The 25,197-nt window shown below is 40.1% G+C and overlaps 1 protein-coding gene across 3 annotated transcripts; it reads left to right on the forward strand.

Annotated features, from left to right (window-relative positions):
* The first annotated feature begins 516 nt into the window (after window positions 1-516).
* LOC122874549 (immunoglobulin-like domain-containing receptor 2) lies at window positions 517-23,726 on the forward strand. 3 transcript variants are annotated; one of them, XM_044192563.1, is made up of 10 exons: window positions 518-737; window positions 4,698-5,084; window positions 7,946-8,065; window positions 13,293-13,349; window positions 15,448-15,594; window positions 15,710-15,874; window positions 16,345-16,473; window positions 16,897-17,242; window positions 17,914-18,649; window positions 20,939-23,726. In XM_044192563.1, the coding sequence occupies exons 1-10, from the start codon at window positions 620-622 to the stop codon at window positions 20,972-20,974; spliced, it is 2,241 nt and encodes a 746-aa protein (XP_044048498.1). In that variant the 5' UTR covers window positions 518-619; the 3' UTR covers window positions 20,975-23,726. The 3 variants fall into 3 exon arrangements, with proteins under 3 accessions (XP_044048516.1, XP_044048498.1, XP_044048508.1); XM_044192581.1 differs by lacking the exon at window positions 16,345-16,473 and having other exon boundaries at window positions 517-737; XM_044192573.1 differs by lacking the exon at window positions 13,293-13,349 and having other exon boundaries at window positions 519-737.
* The last annotated feature ends 1,471 nt before the right edge of the window (window positions 23,727-25,197 follow it).

Raw genomic sequence — 25,197 nt, forward strand, 5'->3', positions numbered from 1 at the left:
TGTAACTCTGAACGAAAGAACTAAATGTTAAAGTATATTGTAGCAAGTGTGTTGCCACTATGCCCCCCCCGGCACAAATTCCGCCGCAGAAGTGCGTTTGCAGGTAATGTCTTTTTATTTACACCGTCTGCTGACACACACAACTATCATCAGAACACAAAACACTCAACCACAGCGCTTTTAGGTCATCCGGCTTGCTCGCGCTGGTCAAGATCGTCTTCTTAACGCCGTCCATATGCTGAACCCCGAGTCCTACAGTCAGCCAGCCTGTTCGTCTCTGTCCATGTGTGTGGCAGCCGTCAGGTCCTGCACGCTACTGCATATGACACTGCTCACCTGAGCCACTCCCCCACCTCTCCCTCTGCAGCTGACAACTAACCATACCCTCCTCCACATATATTATAAAAGAAAATGTTAAATTAAATTGGGCAGGCATTTAAAACATCTTTTACAGCTACCACACAAATCTGCAGTAACAAAGCTTTTATTTTGAAAGCATCTGCCAGAAGTTTCGAGTTTTATTTTGATAAGCTGCTCAACGCTGGTGCAGCTGCTCGCGCGCCGCGGTCCCGTTATCCAGCCAGTTAAGTTAACTGTCGACGGGAAACATCGTCCAGGGATGAGACGAAAGAGAAAAGAAGACAGCGTTCATCAGAAAACTTGGATGAATTTCACCTGCAGGATTTGGAAAATGTTTTTGTTGTCGAAGTGGTGGATTTTTATCGTTTGGCTGACAGGTAAGAGAAGATGAACAGAAAGAAAAGATGGAATCCACTCTGGGTAAAGTCGTGTAACAGGTTGTTTAACTCAGATTTAAGTTTGGAGTAACAATAAGCTAACCTGCACTGGCTTGTTAACGTTAATGATGGAGCCTTAACAGACGAATTAAGCATTTAGATTCAAACTTTTTCCCCCATATTGATAATTATATTGTATCAGTGATTCTTCCTTTCTATTCTGCCAAAGCTGCAATATTTTACACAGAAGGTATAGGTTGGTGCTCTCTGGTCCGGTATAGCATTACTGCAGACGACTGTTATTTAGTCATGTGTGAATGATCCGACCAGGAGCTTAGTGGGTTGTGGATTAGGAGGTCTAACGTTAACTTCTGACAGATTTAACAAGGTCCGTCACTGAAATGACAGTTTACCACTTCATTTAGTTTATAGAGACAAAAAACCTTAAAATAATTATTTGAACAATGATGAAACACATAGTAGATGCATGTGAAGTAGCGGATGATTTGGATCCAGAATACAGATAAGTAAAAAATATGTATATAGACAAACAAATCAATCAAATCAGAAATTGTATATACAGTATGTTACCCCAGACCAGTGTGCATAAAAAAAAATTATGTGCAAAACCAATAGTATAACGTTAGCCTCCTGATATTCTACATTGTAGTTGAAGCGATTTGCCGAATAATCAATTAGTCGAGCAACAAACATGAATCTGTAATTATTTTGATAATCAATTAATCATTTAAGTAATTTTTAAAGCAAAAATGTCACAAAAAAAAAACTGGCTCCAGCTTCTCAAATATGAACACTTTCTGGTTACTCTTGTATGATGGTAAACTGAATATCTTTTGGTTTTGGACTGTTGGTTGGACAAAACAAGCCATTTTACGACACCATAAATTTATTGCATTTATCTAATAATTATAATCAAGCATAATGTGAACATGATATAAATATGATAAAATATAAGATACAAATACAACTGAAGTTACAGGAGTAGTAGCATACTACAGTAGCTCAGGAATACTACAGTAGCATATAGACTCATTGTTGTGAGTGTCTATCTCCATGAAAAGCAAATACCAGTGTAATGACAAATCAGTGAAACAGTATGCATACAGATTTCCATCTGTAAAAAGTGTTAGGAAATGATTCTTCCCACATGAAAGCAGACAAACCAACACAGCATTTTATACTACACTTAAATCTCACAAACATTCTCAGCAAGGCTCCTCTGCTCCTCTCCCATTATTACAACAGTAACCATCTTCCCCTCCTCCTCTTCCTCCTGCTTTCATTTTCTCCTCTGGAGGTGGTTTCCTATGAAAACTAATAAAGCCCGGATCACCCCAGAGCCTGTGATCCCAGGAAGACCAACCTCCTGGCTTTTTGTTCCAGTTCTTAGAAGTCAGAGTAATGTTCTTTCTGAGGAATTTATGTTTTAGTCAGCTTGATTCTTCTTGGTCTGAATTTAAACAATGCTTCCTTTTTTCCAAAATCCACACCACTCCAAATTGGCTTCACATGACTCACAAGAGCCTTTAAATACATACAGTACCTACAGAATGCCATTATTTACAGGTAAAAAAAAATAAAAGCACAAAACTACCATTTAAAGTGTGAACGATAGTATATCCAGAGGGTTTCTGTTCTAATCTTTGCCTATTTCCTAAGTTTCAACAGCATGCAACAGCAGGTCTATATACTCTAAATTACATACCTGTACAAGCAAAATATTGCTTGATTCGCTTTAAAATTTGACTGGTGTTTTATCAGTTGCATTTGGCAGTTTTTCCACCTTTATAACTGTGCGTTCACTGTGTTTAGTTGTAATGACATGAGTTTTGTATTTTACTGTAAATTACGTTGCTTTGTTTGCTTTGTATATGAGTACAGCAGGGTTTATATACACTTCGCTGCTGATTGGGTAACACCTCTGACACACCCACCAAACGACAGAAAACATACGTCAAAGCTCGTTGCATACCGTTTCAAGGAAACATGTCGTTCAACTCGGAAACTGTAGTAAAACGGTGCACACCGTTTTCAGATTGAACGTGCCCCAGAACTCAAAGATAATATTCAATTCACAACAATTCAAAACAGAGAAGCAGTAAATCAGTAAATCCTCACATCTTACTCAAATGATCAATCAATTATCAAAATTGTTGTTGATTAATTTTCTGTAAATCAACAAATCGATCAACTGACTAATCATTTCAGCACCAGTTAGTAACTATGTTTAGGTCTGTGTATTTTCTAATAGAAAAAGTGTCAGTGTGTAAGTCATTGTGAAAGTCTGTAAATAACCAAGAACAAAAAGTCTTTCTAAACATAACATTGTGCTTGATGTAGCTTGTTGGTATTTTTGATTAAATCAGTTCTCTGACACCAGGTGAAGGTGTTTGGTTAGGTTCACTCTTAGTAATAGAAAGAAAACAAAACTCTTTCAACAGGCCTGGTCTGGATTAAGTGAAGCGGCCGTTCACTGGTCCAGTTCAGTCACACCTTCCACTGCTTAGCCTGAGAAACATACACACACACACACACACACACACACACACACACACACACACACACACACACACAGCAACATACACAGATGTTTCTGGGTGTGTGTATGGGTGTGTTTTTCTCACATGGTCACCGCTCTAGTGTGTGTTGCTGTAGAACTGCCGAGCTTGAGCTCCTGGTCATCATGTGACCCAGAGTCCTGCGGCTCCAGAAGCTCCACAGCAACTTCAGGTCAACTCAGCTCACAGTCAGATTTCACCGAGCAGAAGAAACTCAAACAGTCTCAACACAGCCTTGTTTTTGTACACTTATGTTGCCAAACTGCACAATGATTCATTTCATTCCAGCTAAAAGGGGAAAAAAATGTGCAAGTATTTCTAGTGTTCATCCTTTCTAGTGTAATATTTCTACTTTACTGAATCTCTTGGAAAAGGCAGGTGATTTTACCCAAATTCACAAAAGGCATGCTTTCCATCCTGCAATGGGGCACTTGTCAGATATTTTTAAAGTTAGCAAACAGGAACAGGTGTCTGCTTAAACCTCAACTCAGCATCTGAATCATTGTGTGTTGCTGTCTGCTGTAGTAATCCTTAAATCCCCCTCATTACACATTCCTAGTTATTACTGAAACCTGTTTTGGCTGCCAGACCTTTGGTGTGTTTGTACAAGCCAGAGGTTTTCAAAGTCTGACACTGTGGCCTCTGACCAAATCAAGACAACTGCACCCCCAACAACAAATTGGCACCAGTAAAAGTATGCCGAATTAGCTAGTACCAGTTCCAGTTTGCAATGTAAAACGTGATTATTCTCAGGCAACTTCTGGAGTTGTAAGGAGCGTCTTTTTTTCTATGATTTCTAAGCAGATTTATAGACCATTATTTGCGATGGACATCAGAAATAGTGATATCCTCAGAAAGTGTATATCACACTGAATATAAAAATATCCGCATCATGTCTGTTTGTTCAGAGCTATGACTCTGAGAAGGAATGTGATTTCTGACGCAAATTGTGGCAATCGGGATCTAAGGCTTAATTGCCTCTATGAGCTGTGTATCACAGCCAATGCCATGGCTGCAACTGTTGACTGTGTTGGGCAGTGGCCATATCAGCGGGCCAAACTATTATAACTAACTTCCTGTTGTTTTTAGAACACCAGCATGCACCCTCCGATGCCCCCCTTTAACTCTCCTGCATGTTTGAAAACTTCTGGTCCAAGCTAAGATAGATTTGTTGTGGTCTTCATCCCATACCAAATAATCACTCATTAATCACTGAAAATGAACTGAAATCACTGATTAAAACCTTTTGGTGCTGCAGCATTTCCTACCTGAGTTCCACAAACACAGTGAATGTAATGATTATCAAGACTTACCCGTTTTTTAACCCTTCCTTCTTTCACACTAACTGATTCTTCTTTGTTATCTCCTCATCCTCCCACAGATGTCCTCCCTCCCCGTTGCTCGGGGGTTCATGTGTTTGTGAGAGATGAGAAGAGGTATGCTGTGCTGTTCCAGTCAGTGGTTCTGCCATGTCAGTACAACAGCGTGTCCACCCAGACCCCCGTGGTGCAGTGGGTCTACAAGTCGTACTGTCGCGACCGCACGCGGGATTCATTCACCATCCCAGACAGCCTGAGTGGAGGCCTGGGAGGAGGTGGGCTGACGGGTGCCACTGGAGGAGCTGGCGGAGGGTACGAGACGGGGATGACTGCGAGCTACCTCGACTGCGCTGACAGCAGCCGGACGGTCCGAACTGTGGCCTCCATCTCTGGCTCCTCAGTCACACTGTCAGAGTACTACAAGAACAGAGACATCTCCATCATCAACAGTAAGACTTCTACAATTTGCAGCTTTGGTTCTGTTTCTCTGATGTCCGTGCTGAAAATTATCTCAAGTCTTTTCTTTTCAAATCACAACACTAAAATAAATGTGTAGCCAGGCCAACACATTTATTTTAGTGTTACAGTCTGAATTTTAGCTCACCAGCTTTAGATGGAATTTCAGTTCACCTGCTTGCAGTTGGCAAGTTGTGCTGGAGAATTATTGAAGCCAAACACTGTAGAGCAGCCGGCCAGACATGATCAGTTTTTTAGCATCGCACATTTCATTCAATGTATCACAATGTAAAAAAGTAAAATACACAATAGAGAAAAAGAACAAAAGAAAGACATGAGACAAGATATGACAAATAACATAAATATAAACGCACAGAGTAGCACTATGAAACAAAGTCAAAAGCATTTTGGTTTAAAAGATTCAAGTTTTCTGGCATCCAGTTTACTTTGTGCAGCCTCTCTGGTTCTTTTGTAACATATTGATCCAAACTAATGTTCTTATTTGTTCTGCTGCCAAGCCTAGAAAGTATTATGGAATCCATAAATCGGACCATTGACCCACAGATTCCTGATTAAATGCCCAGAGTGAAGTCAGAGAGATGATGCAAACATGTAGAGGAGGGTGAGAGACAGGGGAGGCTTTACTGAAAACGTTTAGAGCTTTCAGAACAATCAGGTTACATAACTCAACAGTTATTTGCCAATTCAACAGTTTGGTATGAGAAGAAAAGAGTGTGATGTTAGAGAAGGGGATGTTGATTCTGAGAGAAGAAAAAGGACAAAACTCACATCCATCCAGTCAGAAATCACTAATCAACTGGAGAGTGAAGCCTGGCATTTAAATAAACTGCCCAAAATACTGCAGTTAAGGCATGTGCGAAAAGTATGATAGATTATCAATGCCGAATTTATCTCAATAATAATCCTATAATGGAATTACACTTAATAAAATAATTTAGATTATAAAACTGAACTTTTTACATATGTTTATACATATCATTTTCTGACACTGTACCATCGCAGATATTTTGGTATTGGCACGTACGTCGGTTGATAAGTAACAAAATTGCTTATTTTGTTTTCAAATGCTCCATACATATCTTGGTCACAATTTTATAGTAACCAAATTTAATCCTGTGTCTTAGCAGCAGAGAGGAGTGATATGGGTATATCAAGCTAAAATTGAATCTCTAATGCTAATAAAGGCAGTTGTATAATAAAATATTGCACCAGTTTACAACATATAACCACAGGAATTCATGCTTATGCCATCACCCTGTCCTCAGTTCTACATTTCCTTACTTTATGATCATCATGTCATTTAAGGATCATCTAAGGGACACTACTGTGCATACATGCATTTGTGTGTTTTTGTGGTTGTGTGTGCTTGTTGAAGACAGAGAGGTAGCCTTGTTTGCAAGCCTCAGATTTATGGAGCTCTAACTCTGGCTGAAGAATCGACCTTCTCTTCACCAGCCAGGAACACAGACAAAAGAAACGGTTTTCATGCTGTCCTCTCATTCATCCTGACCTCTCACTCATTCCCTCTGATGTACTTCAATGTCCCGCTTTTATTTTTCCTCTCTAGATCTCTCCACATCCCACCATCCACACACACATTTTTCTCAGTGTAAGGCTTTTCTTTCACTTTTTCTTTTCACTTTTTCTGTCACACTCCACCTCCTGTCCTGAAACAGGTCAGTGTAGCAATGTTGTAAATGGACAAAAAAGTGAAAGCTTTAACTATGTTGCCTTTAGAGACACCCAGTCATCCATACACATGTAATCCTATTCAGGGTAACAGGGAGGCTGGAGTCTGTCCCAGCATGCACTTTGCAGGGGGTGTGCCGTTAATCACATGGCTAAAACAGACAGACCAACACACTCACTTGCACTCATGGTCATTTAAAAGTCCATCTGACTTGTCTTTGGAGTGTGTTACAGTATTAGAATAAAATAATCTATGCTGAATAAGTGGAGGTGTCACTTTGTTGAAGGAGAGACTGGTCACAGTGGTGCGGTCTGGTCAGCCTGTCTCTCCTCCCTCTTCCTTGGCTAACAGGAAAAGGAAGTGAATTATACAACCTGTTTCCTGTCTGCTGTATTTACATGTCTGACGTCCTTACAACGGAGTATACAGCCTTGTGTGTGGGATTCTCTGGCCAAACTATATTTGGATTTCTGAGTTTGGTGTGGAAGAACACAGATTCCTGACCTCAACCCCATCCAACACCTGAGACACCTGTGAGCCCAAAATCAGTGGTCGACCTTAGTAATGCTCTAGTGGCTGAATGGGAGCAAATCCCTGCAGCCAGGGTCCAAAATCTTGTGGAAAGTCTTCCTAGAAGAGTTTAGGCTGTTATAGCAGCATATTAATGCCCATGCCATACCCAATAATCACATTGGGTGTAAGACCCTGGCTACAGGGATTATTTTTTACCATTTACAGGTTTTGGAAGATGCATGCTGAAAGAAGAAAAATATGCATTTTCACATTGTAACCACATTAATTTCCTTTGTTTTCTTTATGGTTTCTACCCTAGTGAACTAAATTAAAAGATTTAGGTGCACAGATGAAAATTAAGGGGCACAGTTATCCTGTTAAAATCTGTAGGTTGAGAAGAAAAAAACAATTTTGAGTGGCAACCTAATTAATGTTCACAACCTGTCGCTACAACCTGGAAATCAGATAAGATATAACTTAATTCATCCCCGCAGAATTTTTGGTGTCAAAGATGCTCAGCCAGTAAAAGTAAATATATACATAGCGACAGAAAATATCCAATGTTGATTAAATATGTATTTAGGAGGATTTTGTTTCTCATTTTTAACCTCTTCCTTTCTTCTCATGCAGAGGCAGACCTGCGCGTAGGAGAGGTCCAGTGGGGAGACAGTGGAGTTTACATCTGTAAAGTGGTTATATCTGATGATTTAGAGGGACAGAACGAAGCCTCTGTGGAGCTGCTGGTTCTTGGTAAGCTACCACTACTTTCCCAACATGCCTATTGTAAAGGAGTTATGTTTTGGAATGAAAAAAATAAGCTCGATGACACTCGTACCATTCTTTGTGAATATCTCCTCTGTTTCTCACTTGACATCCATTAAAGCTCAAATGACTTACAAATTCAACAATGTGTTTTGAGTTTTGGTGCGAGCTTTAACCAGCTCTGGCAGATTCATCATTGTTGAACTTTGACCTGCAAATTTACATGGTAGACCAAATGAAGCAAGGTGTTATTGAGTCACTGATTCTAGCTGTGTCCCATCACCTTGTTATGTACAATATAAGACTGCCAGACTACACACTGCAGCATCTCTTTCATAGACATTCCACCACCCACTTTTATCTCACATGTCCTAATGTAATACCTGTTGCAGGACTGAAGCTGTGTGACCAATCCTTTACTGTATATGTAATTGATCATAGACACATAAACACACATAATGTATTGTAAATTTTTCTACGAGCTGCTGTTACATAACAAGGCCTTTATAAGATGACCTATTCACCACCGACAGTACAATACAGGCTCATTAAGGAGCTGATTTATAACACGCAGTGGCACTTCTTGGGCAGTCTTGCCTAATCTCTAATCTGTAACCATAACAACAGCATTCACTCATACTGTATGTTTCTGTATACAGCAAGGTTTTGAAACTTAGCTACTGCAGAATAGTTAGCTTGTTTGAAATATAACAATTAAGCTTTTGTGTGTGTGTGTGTGTGTGTGTGTGTGTGTGTAGATTTTGTGTGTCCCATGTTGTAAAAGTATCTGCAATGTGTTGTATCTTTACAGTGTCAGTGTACTTGTCTGTGTTCAGTTACAAATGTTACCATAGCAACAGCTGAGCGGCTATGTGGCTCTTGGTGCTCTAAGTCACTCTGAGGCTGAACGTTTGTTTGGCTGGCACTCAGACTTATGTGTATACACAAAAGACACACATACACGCTCACACTCACAAATACACACACGAATACCGGACAATAAGCTCTTACATTTTTGAAAGATTTGAGTGCATTGTGAATACTGGTAAATGTTGGGTATGGCATAGGTATGATAATATGTTATAGACAATGATAGGATAAGATAATGCTACATGAGTTGCCCTTTGTGGTCTTTAACCCAGCATTAGAGACCCTAAATGTAACACAGTGCCAAAATGTTGTATTTGCTTGTCTTGGTGTAGCTAATATGGCATGTGAGGTACTTGTTGTGTTTCCATAACAACAGTTGGGGCCACCTCGAATGGCTCGGGGGGTCTTTTGTCTTTTGAGCAAATGGTTTCATCGCAAAGAAGACAGGGAAGATTTAATGACATGGAGGAGGGACAGCAGAGCACAGTGATACAAAAGATGGAGGGTGACACCACGTGAGACACTTGAATGATGTGGACCTCTGAGAACTCAGTGGCTGATACAAAGAATGAAGAACCCCCCTTTTGAGTTTTCATAGCTCAGAAGCTACTAGCTAATGATACAAAACTTTGACAAAACATTGAAATGTTCATGAGGCAGGTAATTTGCCATGTGCAAAGTGTTCCTCAATATTTTGTGCTCCCAGCACAAGATTTAACCCTTTCATGCATGGTGTCAACTTCAGTGGACCAATATTCAAAAAACAAGTTTAACCAAGATATATATATATGTATAAGTAAATCCAATCTATACTGGACTTACTGTATGTGGCTGATAATGATATCAATATTTGGAGCTTAAAAAAATCCAATAATGATATATTGTCCGATAGGAGTTTTCGGGCAACATATACCGATATATCAGCCGGGTAAATTTATTAGTCTAGCTCTAATTCAGTCTCTGATGGTGAATATGAATAAATGAACACGAAAATGGATGAATAAACAATGAATGAACAAAGAATAGATTATCAAACAAATGGTGTGACCCATGATGAATGACTGAAGGAATGGATATTGTCTGATCCATTCTTCCATGAATGAATGAATTAGTTAAGTAATGAACAAAACACACAAACAGTGTAATCCATGATTAGATAGATCGATCAATAGATCTTTTAATGCATCCATCTTGTAATTTGAGAATCTGAAATCTTCATCTACGTTAGATGAAGTTTGGTTTTGCCTGTGTGTTGGAACCAGTTGTGCCCGTATCAAAATTATGTTAATTTTGTTTTAATATTAAAGAGGTACTGCACACTTAAATGTGTTTTTTGAGCTGTAAGATAAATTATATGTTTGGGACTAATTTACGTCATTAAAGTTAGATGTTAATGCCCTCTAATCAGAAGTGTGCGGCCTACCTCCCTCTGCCCTTGAGTAGGTGTCTGTGAAACCGCGCTCATTTTCAAATATATGCAGATCAAGACTCATAGTTCACAGAATTTTACCCTATTTTTTGCTAACCCTCTACTTAGTATTTCAGTGGTTCAGACTGGTGGTCTTGACGGCTGTAGAAGCACCACCGGACTGCATTCTTTCTCTTGATGATGATCCATGATAAACAACGGGGCTACGGCTACGTACTGGCTCGCAGACAAATACACACACACACACACACACACACACACACACACACACACACACACAGCCTCTCAGCCCTTCTGAGCCGCTAGCTCAGGTATAACACAGGTACCACACAGAAACTTTGAAAAGTTCAATGTGCTTCTGGTGACTGTCAAAGCTCCAGCAGACTCTCTGTGTTTCCAGCGCGGACACAGAGAGTCTGACAGTAGCTTCTGTAGTCTGTCACATGGTCGGTTGCTCTGGTCGATGTTTCCTTACCTCCCACGTCAGACACTATATAGCCACGAGGCCACGCCCCCTACAGTGGTTGTCCTGTGCAGTCCTCTGCTGCATCTTTTAAATATGCTGGAATGGACGGAGAATCTGGGTGTGTAGTTACTCTTTAATTTGAGCTCTAAGGTGCACTGTAGCCATGGATGTTTTAAAAAAAGCTCTGTAGCTCACCATGACTCCTGACCTCCTTGTAATTGAGGGCAAGCAGAAAGAGATTTTCCTGATGGGATTTAATGAAAAATGATAGATAATAGTAGCCAATAAAGTAAGTTAATCGCTGGGCCCAGTTCCAAAGCAAGGACAAGGGTGTTTTTGAGACAACCAGCATGTAGGCTTACCTTCCCTTTACAGTACATCTCTATAGGAGGAGTATACATGGCAGTGTACAAATACCACCTGTTTGGATAACCATATAGGGAAAAACAAAATATTTGAAAGTCAGTCTTGGTAAATCACCAGCCTGCAGGCAAATTCATGTGCAGGTGGGAACTCCACAAGTGACCTGCCTTCAACTGCTTGAGCAGGAGAGAGACAAAAGACAAAACAACAGATAAATACAGAATTAGAGGTGCCTTAAATATACCATTGCACAGAATGCAAATTTCAGCACCTAGTTGTTTGAATTCATGTGGTTATTCAGCTGCTTCTCAATAAACTTAATAGGTTTTTTTCTGTTTTCAAATCCAGCAAAAAACATATTTAGCCTGCCAGAAAGATACTAAGTGAGGTATGTGCACTGTCAGCCAGAGTCAGGCCAAGATAGTCCAGCCTGCTCTCTGTTTCTCCAGTCCTTTCTCATGCTCAGCACTCCTCTCCTCCTCTCTGTGATAATCACACTATCAACAGTAAAACACCGGTATCTGCTCACATCACACTCACCTACCGGCTTTTTCACTTTTCACAAAGCTTCAACTTACATGCTAACATGGACATATGCAACCAAACAAAACACAGTCATGCACATTGCTGACATACTGCCCCTTATCTATCATGTTAATGTTTCATTCAGGCATCTGCTGACCTTGTGTGGAGTCCCATAAAGCTGTGTTAAAAGAAGAAATTAAAGGAGAGAGACATAACACCAGCAAGATACCAGAAACAACAATTGGCAGGTGGTGATGGTTTTTAAGGGCTTAGGTTATTTCTGTTTCTCCTTTCTTTTCCTGAAACATATATTTATGTGTTGAAGTAATAAATCTCGCCCTCCACCAAAATGACCAAATTCATTATTATATAACAATGTCCCGATGAACACTGCCACTTCAGTGGCAAAAAATTAAAAAAAAAATAGTTTCTTATGTCAATTTTATTTCCAAATGAATATAAAACTGTAGTCAAATATTCAACATATTCAAAAACTCTCCAGGTTTCTGATTCATGTGTCTCCCCCACACCTGTAAATGCACTGCCCCTCAATAAAGAGTAGAGTGGATGCCATTTAAAAAACTTTTTTTTTTTAAGTTTTCTTCTGACTGTTTTCTTTTATTCTGCCTGTCTGAATATGAACCAAAATTCTAAAACAAATTATGAAGAAAATATCAATATAAATCAGAAAAAGTAAAATTAGAGCACCTTATGATTTTAAGATAAAATTATGATTATTTTAACATTCAAAAACAACATATCCCATCAGTCTTGGCCATTGCCACACTGTCAAAGCCTCATGGGAGCTGTAGTTAAAGAAATTGTTTGACATTTTGGGAAATATGCCGGAGTCTTGGCATCAATGTGAGGTTGCCAGGCAACCGGTGGAAAATCCAGGCGGTCACCCAGCCATGAAATAGTCCCACACATAGCTTGTCGTTTTAATGATGTGGTGGTCAAATTTAAGTATCCATTCCTGTAGTAAATATCTGTAATTTATCTCAGAAGATCGACAGAAAACCCATACGTGTTTCAGCATGATGAAAGAACACATTTACAGACGCTAACACGTAGGTGACACACAACTTTAGCTGTCCTTAGCAACTTTTCAGGAACAAAATGTTTCTCAGCAGTCTGTTTGGTGGCTCTGGACATGAGGAATGTTCACACTTGTGATTTTTGCAGCTCTTACTCACACCTCCCGCCAATTTGTCATGTTATCGTCATGAGAATGATTCATGTTTCAGTCTGTCTTTTTACCAGACAGATAACCTTGCAGCTTTTAATATCGGAAATCAGATGATCAATCTGCTTATCCGTTGCTCTGATATGGAGACCTTCTGGAACAAGACCAGAATGTCCTCTGGTGCATGCTGCTGCTGACCTGCCAACTCTCTTTATCTATTTATCTATCTTTTTCTCATTCTTTCGCTGTTTGTGTCTTCGTTCTCTCTTCATGCATGCTGCTGCAGCAATAACTTTCTTTGAATCAGTCATTCCAATTTATATCAACACCATCTCCTCTCTTCTTCTCTCCTTACCTCCGCTCTGTCTCTCTCCAGGTTTCTCAGGTGTGCCTGAAGATCTCCTGCCAGACTTTGATTTGAAGATTATGCCAGGTAGGGGCATAATGTATTCCCCCCTCACCTGGTTCCTTTTATTCATACTAACCCTACTTGCTGCTCTAACAATGGGTGCAGGAACCATTTGGAATGGTGGTGGGGGTGGGGGGTATTTCCTGGGCTGGATTTTTGCATACAATATAAGAGATTTAGGACGTTTAGAAGAAGCCTGGGCTCTCTGACATTTGGCACAGAGACTTGATCTGATAAAGACAGAAGCGAACAAAATGTTGACATTTTCCACCATGTTTAATGGTTCCTATGGCTTTGATACTGTCTAAACTATTCTCCTCTCACATCAGTAAATAATGCAACAGCTATATTCAGCTATATTCAAGCTTTTTATTCAGCTATAAGGAGGCTTTGACAGAATTGAGTTCAGAGCCATTTTTTCACCCAATGCACTGATCCACACCCGTCAGATAATGAGCTGGCCGTCGCTCCCACTAAGATGACTTGTGCTGGAAAACAGCTATTATGGTCATTATAGTTATTTATGGTTGTGGTTAGCATGTCATCCCACATCATTTGGACACTACTCAGTAAAACTGCAGTGATCAAGAGGGAGGGAGGTTTGTTTATGTCACATCAAATTCCTATAATATATGTTTAATTATCACAGAGTTTGTAAGAAGTGATAAATGAATGGATGAATTGTGTGGAAGTAGCTCCCAAAATGACAAGGTATGATTCACTCAGCCAGAATGGTTACTGCAAACTTATCTCTGGTTTTAGTGTTGCATTAGTATGTGTTGTTGTCCACATCGACTCCCACATTGCTGTGAAATGTCTAATTGTACTTAGCTACAATCCTGATGTGTGTGTGTGTGTGTTTGTGTGTGTAGGGGTCATAATGGTTGCAAATGAGATCACATTACAAGCTAATTTGTTGTCACAGCCAAATCTTCAGTATCTTACAGAGCAGCATAAACTGTCCCTTTCCTTCCTGTAGCAAAATCAGGTTTCCTGCGTGTGTGTGTGTTTAGAGAGAGAATGTTGTCCTTGGTTTTACATTGTTAAAGATTTCCTTATCTGCCTTTTCCTTCCCTTTCCTTTGCTTTGTCCCTATAGACAGATACATGTAGTTTATCTGTTGTACTTGCTGTAATACTCCAAAACTATGTAGAAAATTATGTTATTTTTAGTTGTAACTCATTCTGGTTAAGATTTTATTTGTTCTGATTTGTTACATCCTGAGAAAAACATTTAGTTCCTAGAAAACAGGAAAAATGTAATAAAAACTCCCAATAATGTCTCATAGCTTTACAGTTTGGAATGAGTCCTCACTGTGTTATGTCCCATCCGAACATCCTGTTTCTAAAGGAAATACACCACGTTAAGGAAGCAGCTTACATTAAAAAAAAAGTTAAAATATTTCTTTTATTTGGATAAAATCTTGGTTGGTTATCTCTCTGTTATTACAGTAAGTTACTGAACTGGTCACGCTGTCAGCCTATCAGGGATTTCCCTCTTGTTATAAACTTGATGTACAAACACATATTAGGACATCTGTAGCTCCTATGTTAAAGGGACAGTTCACCCCAAAATCAAAAATACAGATTTTTCCTCTTACTTGTAGTACTCAAGATAATCCACAGACCTCGTTGTGAGCAGTTTCATGTAGGAACTATCAGTAGAAAGAAAACAGTTCATACATGATAGTGCTCACAACAAATCTGTGGATTATCTTGAGTAACCGGGTCATGAGGCTGAAGACTAGGTTAGGTTAAAAAATGAAAAAAATGGCTTGAGGCTACATTAGCTGCTTCTAGCATAATACACCTGGATCTCTGACCAAACTGTCAGCAGTCGGGTTGCATTGTGGGTAATGTAGGCGCCAGATTTTGACAAGGAAGAAGAATGTGTGCAATAAACAAAACAATATCTCTGGTTCTTCTGCATCAATTTTGATAATTTTTTAACTGTCAATTGTGAGTCTGACAATGTTAAAGGAGTGCAGTGCTCAATAATAACAGCCATTTTCAAGCCAAGCAGGAGTACATAGTGATCTGATCAAATTACACTTTTCCTATGTTAATATGTATTGGTACTTACAGTATTTATATGCAGGATTCTGTGTTGTGTGTACTTCCAGAGTGGGTGTTTGTGGCGGCTGTGGTGCTCGGCAGTGTCTTATTCCTGCTGTTAGTTGGGGTTTGTTGGTGTCAGTGTTGTCCTCACTCCTGCTGCTGCTACGTTAGCTGCTGGTGCTGCCCCGACACATGCTGCTGCCCTAGACATTGTGAGTATAAACACACACACAGAGGTGCAAAAGTTAGTGCTCAGAGTACTGACACTGTTTTAAAGAAGTATGTTTTTCTGGAAAGTCTGAATGGGATTGTGTGTTGTTTTTGTAGTATATGAGGCAGGTAAGGGTATAAAGACAGGCACCTCCACCCCTCAACCTGCCTACCCACCATACTTTGTCACTGGGGTCCCGACAATGATCCCCATTGCTCCCCCCTCTCTTGTGGACAAGATGTCTTCTGTCCCCCCTTCGGATGGCAGTCTACTCACAGCAGGTGAGGTCTTACTCTTCATTAGTGAGTTAATCTGTGTTTTTAGAATTTTTGAAAGACCATATCGTGTTTTTTATTTTTTGTAGCCCACTAAAATCATCCCCCAGTGTTTATTCCTGGAAAACTGCCTTTTAATCTTGCACTTGCTGGGCTTGGAATAATCTGCAAGATAAACTTAATTTCTAAATGCTGCATTTGTATCAGGAATTCAATTTCTGCATTCAAAAAAGTTTTATGAGGAATGTAATTGTATCTTTCAGTGTTTTATTTTGCTATATGTGAATGCTGTAAATTGATGTGTGTGTTCTCATTTGACTGTGTGTTAACTTCTTTTATTCTGCAATTTTGGCCAGAAACAATAGTAATAGAATAAAATTGTGGAATAGAAAACAAGCAAAACCACCAGTATGGTCCTCAATCCATAAACACAAACATAAGTTCTCTGTGCTGATGGGTCGAGTGTGTATCTGCAGTGCCGATGCATGCTGTAGGGGTTCCATACCGCGTGCCTTCACCTCAGGATCAGGACTCTCTCAGGGTGCTACAGTATGTAGAGAAACAACTGGCTCACTTCAACCCTGCCAGGTCCATCAGCCACCAGTGTAAGCTTCATAAACCCATCCTGTGGATTTACCCTGTCAGGATCTTCTATGGCATGTTGATGCACTCAGTAGACAATGCATGCTGCACTATATATACTGTTTGCAGTGTCTTTTTGGCTATTTATTTTCTTGAGCTTGTCTTGGCATGCCTCTCTGCACAAGCATTCTGTGTATTGAATTTCCTGTAGTTCAGATGTGCACAGTAGCAGGTGTGCATGCCTATTTACCTGAAAGAATGTTTTAACAATTCTCACTCCAATACTTAGTGTAATCTCTTGCAGACCTCACCACTGACTTTCTTCTTCTGCAGTGTCTTCATTGTATTTATTTTGTGTTTCCTTAAAGAGGAATGTTCTGTTGTATTGTTTATTTCTCTGTTCAGTCGTTTTTCATTTATCCATTCCTTCATTTTGACCCGTCCAGCCTGTAGCCTGTCCGAGCTGAGCTCTCTCCACGAGGGAGACACCAGCTTTCGCCAAACATACCGAAACGTCCAGAAGAAAGCTCTGCCTGCCATCCCTGACCACGACCATCAGCCTGAACCCCAACGCTACTGTGACAACCGCAGCCCAGAGCCACAGCATTACCGTAACAATCCCCCTTCACCCCAACGATATCGCGATGACCCCGACTCAGAGCCCCGCCGCTGCCAGGACGAGCCCCTTCCTCCACGGCGGTACAGCGATGACCCTCCGTCCTCCTCACAGTCGCGCAGGCTCGGCCGAAATCAACGGCAACAAAATCACAGTGAGGATGAAAACCACAACAGGTACAGATACTCGTTTGTGTGCATTTACATGCACTAAAGTGACAGGATCACAGTGAATACATGTAAACATGCAGCAGGTCAGTAATCAGATTCCTCTCCTACCCCCGAGTTTAGAGGCATGGCTTAGTTATTTGAACTGTTATAGACGACACTACTTCCTGACTTTTTTGGTGTCAGAGCAGACTGACAGTGAGAGGACACACAGACAAGGCACAGTTTTCCCTTACATCACAAATGTGCTTTAGACTTCTAGAGCCTACTTTTTATTAGTTTCAGCTTTGATTGGACTTAGGGTGGAATTATTTAGAGTTAAGTCTTTGTCCTGCATAAAAGACGATTAGAAATCCAGTTACCTGTATATATGGCCAAGAAATAGGCTTTTTTCCTGGAGAAATCTAGCTTGGGAAATCAAGTTTCTCTAATCCCCTACCTGATTACAGAAAAAGGGTTTCCCGTATACAGTACATGACGTTTAAGCAATCAGCATACTGGAGAAAGCCAACTGTAACCCATTTACTTAAGTGACTGTAAACACAGCGACTTATAAATGCACATATTCTGTATATCTGGATACACAATACTCAGCCTTGTTCACCTTGTCTTGCCTCCTTTTTTCATGTCACCTCCCTCTCTCTGTCTGTCCTCTCTTGGCCTCGTGTTGTGTTTTGCAGGTGGAACCCTCGTTCAGAACATCTGCAGAGAAAGACGTACCGTACTGCAGGACGAACCGGCTCACTGGATGAGCTGGAGGAGTTTGCTGCTTCTTACAAGCAGAGAGGAAGCAGAGGGGTAGAGAAAAGGGAAGAAGAAAGAGGAGACTATGAGATGGAGCTTCTGGAGTACAGTCGATATCCTTCCTACCGAGATTGTCCACCTCAGCATTATCACAATGATGAAAATGAGCTTGGAGACAGCAGCGACCGTGAAGATCATCCCAGACGAAACAAGAAAAATGGACATATCGTAAGTCCACTTCCTTCACCCAAAAAGAGGAGGGGCACTTGGGACAGCGAGCGCCCTGCCCCCCCTCCTCCCAGAGTCAGTCCACCATCAACTTCTTCTCAAGAGAAGGACTACGATGGCACATTCCTAAACAGCCTGCTGGAGCGTAAGGCTAAGTTGCGAGGGGTTGGTCAGGGGAAGAGTGGGGCCCGGGGTGAGGAAGATTCAGACACACCCTCAAAGGGCAGCTCGAAAAAGAGCAGCGGGGAATCTAGCCGTCACTGCAGCCGCTCACCTAGTAATAGGCCTGAGGCAGATTCACTGCCTCCTTACTCGGAGACAGAGCGGAGCAGAACTGACAGGCCATCTCCACGGCCACTCCCAACAAACACTCGCTCCTCTCAACCTCCTGCCCAGTCCCTGCCCGGTCGCAGAGAGGAACCCAGAGACAAGACCCGGAAAGTGGTGAGTTACATTTAAACCTTTAGATTATTGGTGGGATCGTATGCTGGTAATGCTAATTTGCAGATCAACAATGAGGAGAGCATGGATGTTTTATAAGATCTGAACAGACCCAAAGATGGCGCCTATTCAGTCCAATAAGAATAACTCTTCTGGCGCATACGCCAAAAACGTTTCTAGCTTCCAGTTTACTTCTGGGGTATGTGGCCCACTGAATATGTATTTCTCCTGCTGACCCTGCCCGCGAGTTCCCGCTTGGCCCATAGACTTCACATTGTGATGATGTCACAGATTTCATCGCTTTTCTCGGCTCGAGGAAAGTTTTACAAATATAAAACCTGGATCAAAAATGCATAAAAGAAAGAGTCATAATTGACCTAGTTTGCAGTTTGAGGTGTCCTGTCAAACGTTTTACAGACGTCTCTTTTATAATGGGCCACAGCAATACTGCAATACTGCAATACTGCGAGGGGCCACTGGGCAAAATTGAAAGCAAGGCTGAGCGGCGCCATATCCAGGTCTATTATACATCCATGGAGTAGAGTTTATGTAGCATCTTTTCTAGTTATTGAAAACTAGTTATTGGTGTGTAATTGATGAAAATGTTTGTTAGAAAAATGTTAACACTAGGCTAACTACAAAGTATTTAACACTATGTCGTATTTCCCTGCTTTTAAGGGAGTCTACTAGGGCTTTTCCGCCGAAGGAACTTTCCCAGGGGCCCAAGAACCTTTTAAGGAACTCAGGAACTAAAACTACATTTCGACCAGATGAACCAGGGATTCAATTTCATTCCTGTACGATAGTTCCAGGTGGCAAAAAGCCCCAACGCCGGGGTTAGAACTTTCTGATGATTTAGGAACAATCAGGGCGAAGCTTGCAGGCCTGAATGTCGCTGACTGGTCAAAAACAGACCTCGCGGCTACTTCAACTTGTATACACAAAACAAGGAAGTACTGGGAGGCTCTAGTATCAGAATTTGGACCATAGAATATTTAGTAACATTAAAACAATGTTATGTTGTCTGTGAGATAGAGAGAGCAACCGAGCTGAGAGCGCGAGAGGGAGAGGCGGTTGAAAGAGGTAGCGAGTGAACAGAGAGGGAGCAGTGATGTGAGAACAAAGCGAGTAAAGGAGATAAAACTTGATTTGCTGAACCATGAAGCACTCAGAAGATCGTCTGCTGTGGAGACAGTTTTCTCCTTTACATCCAACTCAAACATCAGCGTCACGCAACAGTAAATACAAAAAACAACAGGATGACTCTTTTTTTCTTTTCTTGTGTGTGAAAACTGAGTTTCAGAAGCAGTCGTTTTTTAATCGGTTGTGGATCTAATATGCTTAACCTTCAAGGTTCTTCAGAAGCGGTGGAAATACAAACTGGGATACGCAAAAGGGACTTTTAGTTCCTAGTTTAGTTCTGGAGTTTAGTTCATCTGGTTCCAAAGGTCCTGGAACTATTTGGCCAAAAAGGGCTATATTTAATCCTGTAGATGTCCATGAAGTGAGCCAGGAGAATCTTAGCTCATCAATCAACATACCTTTAAATGCATGCAGAGATCAAAGAAATGCATCCACTGTCTGAGGAATAGTATAATTGCCCACGAAGGCATGTGTTATTGCTGTTTGCATTGCTGTACAGTTTCTCAACCTTTTCTGGCCCATGATCTCATTTTTAGGCCCCAAAATTTTAATGACCCCTGCACTTAGAGAGTTAAGTTAGCATGTGAATTGATTATGGCACAGTTTGAGGGAGCTCCAAATGGATTATACAGAAAAGATGTTATATTTCAAACCTGTTGTTATTTAAAAGTTAGAGTATATCAAACTCATGTCAGTATGTCATCTTTCCCACACAGGTCTCAGGTCTAAGGTTGAGAAACTTTGACTTACAGTATAAAGAAGGTTTGTAGGCCTAAGTGTTGTTGTTGTACCTTTGACAGGTCAGGTTCAGATGCTACCACAATGAAAACTAGGTAGAATACTCTGTTCTGTATCCAACTACTCTCCTTAACAATCATAACTGGTTGTCTCCTCCCTGACAAACCTGGGTCAAAAAGGTATTCAACATCAAATACTTCCTGTACAAGATGAATTAATTCACCAGAACTTCAATCAAATCTTCAAATAATTTAAAGAAGTTGAAATGCAGTTTGCCCCAGGTTCTACTTCACCATAATAACCCTGTTTGGCTAATGTTTACGTTCTACTGAAAACGATGTGTGTTCATGTTTTGGTGTAAATGCTCTGCTGTTTATTTTGATCACTTACACTTTTTTTTATCCTCACCAGAACACTCTTCTCAGCCGGGATTCCCTCATCGTCTGATTGACTGGAAGTCACACAGACAGAGCACCTGGAGCAGACTCTACGGGAACTGCATGTCAGCTGATGAAAGCAGATTGCAAAAATATGCAAAGTACAACTGACCGTGAAGGAAAGCTGAATGAAAAAATGGACAACAGACACACTTTTACTATCGAGACTGTTACTGGAGTTTCTGCCTGTGACGTTGCTGAATGATGAAGTCATCACTATTCAGTTTCTGTCACCGGTTGCCTCATATATATATCTCAGCTGGACTAACACTGAACTAATGTGGGCTGGGTGTATGACCTGGACTGTCCCTCCCAGCAGGACACTGTTTGTCTCCCCTCGTCCCTTTAGAAAAGGCTCTGAAGCAGAGAGACTTGCTTTACGCTTCCAGCACAATGAGCGCATTCATTTCCACTTGCTGAGATATCTGCATTAAATAAGCACAGTTGTAGAATAGAAGGTATATGACAACACTATTATTGTAAAGAACTGTATTAACTGATATATTGCAGCTTCAGTTGTTTGACAATACACACACTGTGTTATTCAGTAACATATTCAGAGACTAAAGCACCTAATTCAGACGGCTTTTGCAAGGAGATGTTAATGTTAACTAAAGCTGGAAGTAGTATCCAACATTACCAAATGTTGATATGACATGTATCTACAGAGGGGGTGGACAAAATAATGTAAACATTGAAAAGGACAGTAACTCTTAAAGGTGCATTAAGCAACATTTTTACATTCACAATGGATCAAATGACTGTGTGATGTGAAATGTGCTGTTTGTAGTGACAAATTATGACCCAGCTATACAGAGTGTTGAAGTGTCGCTCTCACCGCTCTCATCAACCCTGTTTTCAGCAGCTGTTTTTAGTTTTAAAAAAAGCTCTAAAATCCCGACTGCACAGGACCAAACAGCAGACAGACACAGAGACTAGCTGGTGAACATCGTGGAGCATTTAGCAGCTAAAGAGACAGATATTTCCCTCAGGAGTTGTTGGGAGGTTGTTGGACTTAAATTTATCAGGTGGACACAAACATGACTTCAAATGGATGCTAGTGTTGCTCTACGTCTGCTGGATCTTAGTCATACATGTAAATTAGCTGGGTAATATAAGCTTCAATGCCATGTAGCAACATGTATCAGCTAGAAAAGAAGTCTGGCAATAAATATGATTTTTATTAATAAATAAACCTTATGTTGCTTTAAAAGTTTTTATAGCAACATGATATGTGTTTACACTGCAGGAGTGCCAGTCAGAAATGTATTTTGATAGGTCAATGGGAATCATTTTTTAAATTCATGACAACATACAGTAGAGCCCAAACACAGAAACCTACATTAACAAAGTACTAAACTAACAAGGGTGGTCTAATACTGCAGACTGGTCTCTGACCCAATATGACCCACATTTGTTGCAGCATTTGCAGTAGTAATTTAGTTACAGTCCTTATTCATGAAGCAGTAACATTGTCTCCACCCTGTATGTCAGTGGAGCTTTTCATCTTTTATTAAAACGTTACTTTGCACAAAGTAACTGTTTTCTCCAATGGACTAAAACCTAATTGAATTTTGTATTTTTTGCAAACATTAAAGGTACTGAAGTGCCACTTTCATTTAAAAGATTTTTGTACACCAGTATGAAGACATTTTTATATGTAAACTCAACCTATTTATGTGTGTGGTGTGATATGGTCGTTGTAATTTGTAAATGATTATGTTTGTCTAAGCTTTCCAGTGTGACTATGTACATAAGATTAAGTGTCTTTGATTTGATTATTGTGAATCAGCCTTTTCTTATCACTGCTGAGTCAACAGCTAAACCAACACCTTCGTATGTTAACAGCAGTCACACATGCGCACATGCACATATACAAAATACACATTAGCCTACTGATTTCTGGACATCTGTCAGTCTTATTACTTATTTTGTTCTAACATTACACCATACAATATTTCATTATTCCCACCTCTATGTTGGGTCGGCTCGTCTTGAGAAAAGTCTAATGTCAGTGTTTAGTTTTCTTCCATTGTGTTTTCTGCTGTCTGGTACCGTCGTGTGTGTGTGTGTGTGTGTGAGAGAGAGAGAGAGAGAGAGAGAGAGAGAGAGACTTATTTGTAAAGGAGACAATGTGTAATTGAGTATGACTCATGTCTTTGTTCATTGTTGTAATCACAGACTGCCTGTCTTTACTACACAGCTGTGTCAAAACTCACATATCAGTTCTGCCAGCTCAACCACAGATATCTGTGTTGCATTTGTTTTGTCAACGACATAAATAATTTTGTTAATTTGTTAAAACATTTACGTCCATAAAGTATCTATTTATTAAACAGGCAAGATCCAGTTTGGCATAACACAAACATAAAGACCAAAAGTGTTCTCTCCATCTTTTCAGCAAAAAATCTTAGCAGACAGAATGAAACCCAGGTTTTATTTCAGCTTCTTCTTTATTTTTCAACTGCTTAAGTTGAAGACATTATGTCGTACAGGTGATATTTACTTGCATATTTAGTGTGTTATGCTACTTTATACTTCTGCTTTACTATCTTTTAATATCATTTTGTTTTTACTCCACTACATTTTTTTGAGATGAGTTATTACTGTAGTTACTTTGTAGCTAAAGATTTTACATACACAATACATAATACATTGTTTTAAATGTAACTAGCCAACAGTATATAAAGTAGTTAAAATCAGCTCCACCTTGACCAACTACAGTAAAATTCTGCTTACGTATTAAAGCATCAGTAATAACAGTAATGTAGTACTGTACTCTGGGACCATTTTTCTATGTAACAAGCATTTTTGCTACAGCTGCAAAAAATAATTAGTAGTTTGTCACCGTCCATAAACCATCGACTTTTCACCAGCTAAGAAAATCAATCCAATGGCGTTTTACTTTTAATTTAGTACTTTTTACTTTGTGGTATCGCTTCTTTTACCTGAGTTAAAGATTTGGATACTTCTTCCAAAGGATGATTAGATAATACACTGCAAGATGAATTATTTTTGTAACACTCACAGAGAGAAAAGGACTCTTGGTTCTTGTTTTATGTGTGAGAGAGGTTGCGTGTGCACTGAGCTCATCATACTGTATGTCTGTGATGGGAGGGATCGGTTAAGACAGTGACCACTCAGAGCTCGAGAGTATGTCAGGAATGCTGTTGAGCAACTCCCTCCTGGGCTTTACAGAGCAGAGAAATATGACATCACCAATCACCATGGAGTAAAAGGTTTGTTTGTGCTGTTGTATGTGCTCCCCGCACTGGTTGGACGTGGATGAGGCTCACCGGGAAAAATGTAACGCCAGTGTGCACCAATCAGCATTTAGCAAAATTTGAATCAAACTCTGATGTCATTTGGTGGGTTGTTGGTCACTCAGTCAAATCTGATCAAACCACACCCACACAGTCCTGATGAAGCAGATTAGTTGAGTATTTAAGTGTCAAACTCTTAATAAATAACACCTAATATTTAATGTTATAGAGAAATGCTTAAGGTTTGAAAACTTCACAGAGGCTTAAATACAGTGGTGGAAGTAGTGCTCTGATGTTCTACTTAAGTATAAGTAGCAAAACTACAGTGTAGAAATACTCTGTTACAAGTAAAAGTCATGCATTCAAATTTTTACTTAAGTAAAAGTGCATAAGTATTAGTATCAAAATATCTTTAAAGTACCAAAAGTAAAAGTGCTCAAAATGCAGAATGACCCATAAAGAATATATATTAAAGAACTGAATTATTGATGCATTAATGTGTAAACATCACTTTAACACTGCAACTGGAAAAGGTGGAGCTAATCTGAACTACTTTATAACATTGCTTAGGCAAATTTAATGCTGACAAGTTTTCAGTGTGAGTGATTACAAGTTCACATTTGTACTGTATAAAATCAAATGCATAATGATGGTGCAATCATCTCTGGGTGAACATGGAGTGAAGTATTGTTTGTGCTTTAAGGCCTCAGCAGAAGCACAGGATATAAGGGAGAACACAGGAAATGCAGATTGGATACTGGCAGGAGTTTCCAGGAAAAATAAAAGCTCTGAAGGGCTGCAGGTGTAGAGTGGGTGTGCTTAGAGGGAAAACAATCTTTGACTATTTGAAGGACTTGGAAAGCACTTCAGCACAACACACAATAGTAGTCCCATTCATATGCAGATGGCCCGGGCGTTTATGAAGGAGGACATGTTTCCTCCAGGCAATAAACAGCTTGGTTTTATAGTT

Source organism: Siniperca chuatsi, linkage group LG1 (assembly GCF_020085105.1).
Source record: "Siniperca chuatsi isolate FFG_IHB_CAS linkage group LG1, ASM2008510v1, whole genome shotgun sequence".
NCBI lineage: Eukaryota > Metazoa > Chordata > Actinopteri > Centrarchiformes > Sinipercidae > Siniperca > Siniperca chuatsi.

What these genes read in the sequence shown, in the direction of transcription:
- LOC122874549 (XM_044192563.1), top strand. Translation starts at nt 620, where the DNA reads ATGAGACGAAAGAGAAAAGAAGACAGCGTTCATCAGAAAACTTGGATG. An exon ending in AGACATCTCCATCATCAACA is followed by an intron (nt 5,085 to 7,945) that starts GTAAGACTTCTA and finishes CTTCTCATGCAG; the next exon opens with AGGCAGACCTGCGCGTAGGA. An exon ending in TGTGGAGCTGCTGGTTCTTG is followed by an intron (nt 8,066 to 13,292) that starts GTAAGCTACCAC and finishes GTCTCTCTCCAG; the next exon opens with GTTTCTCAGGTGTGCCTGAA.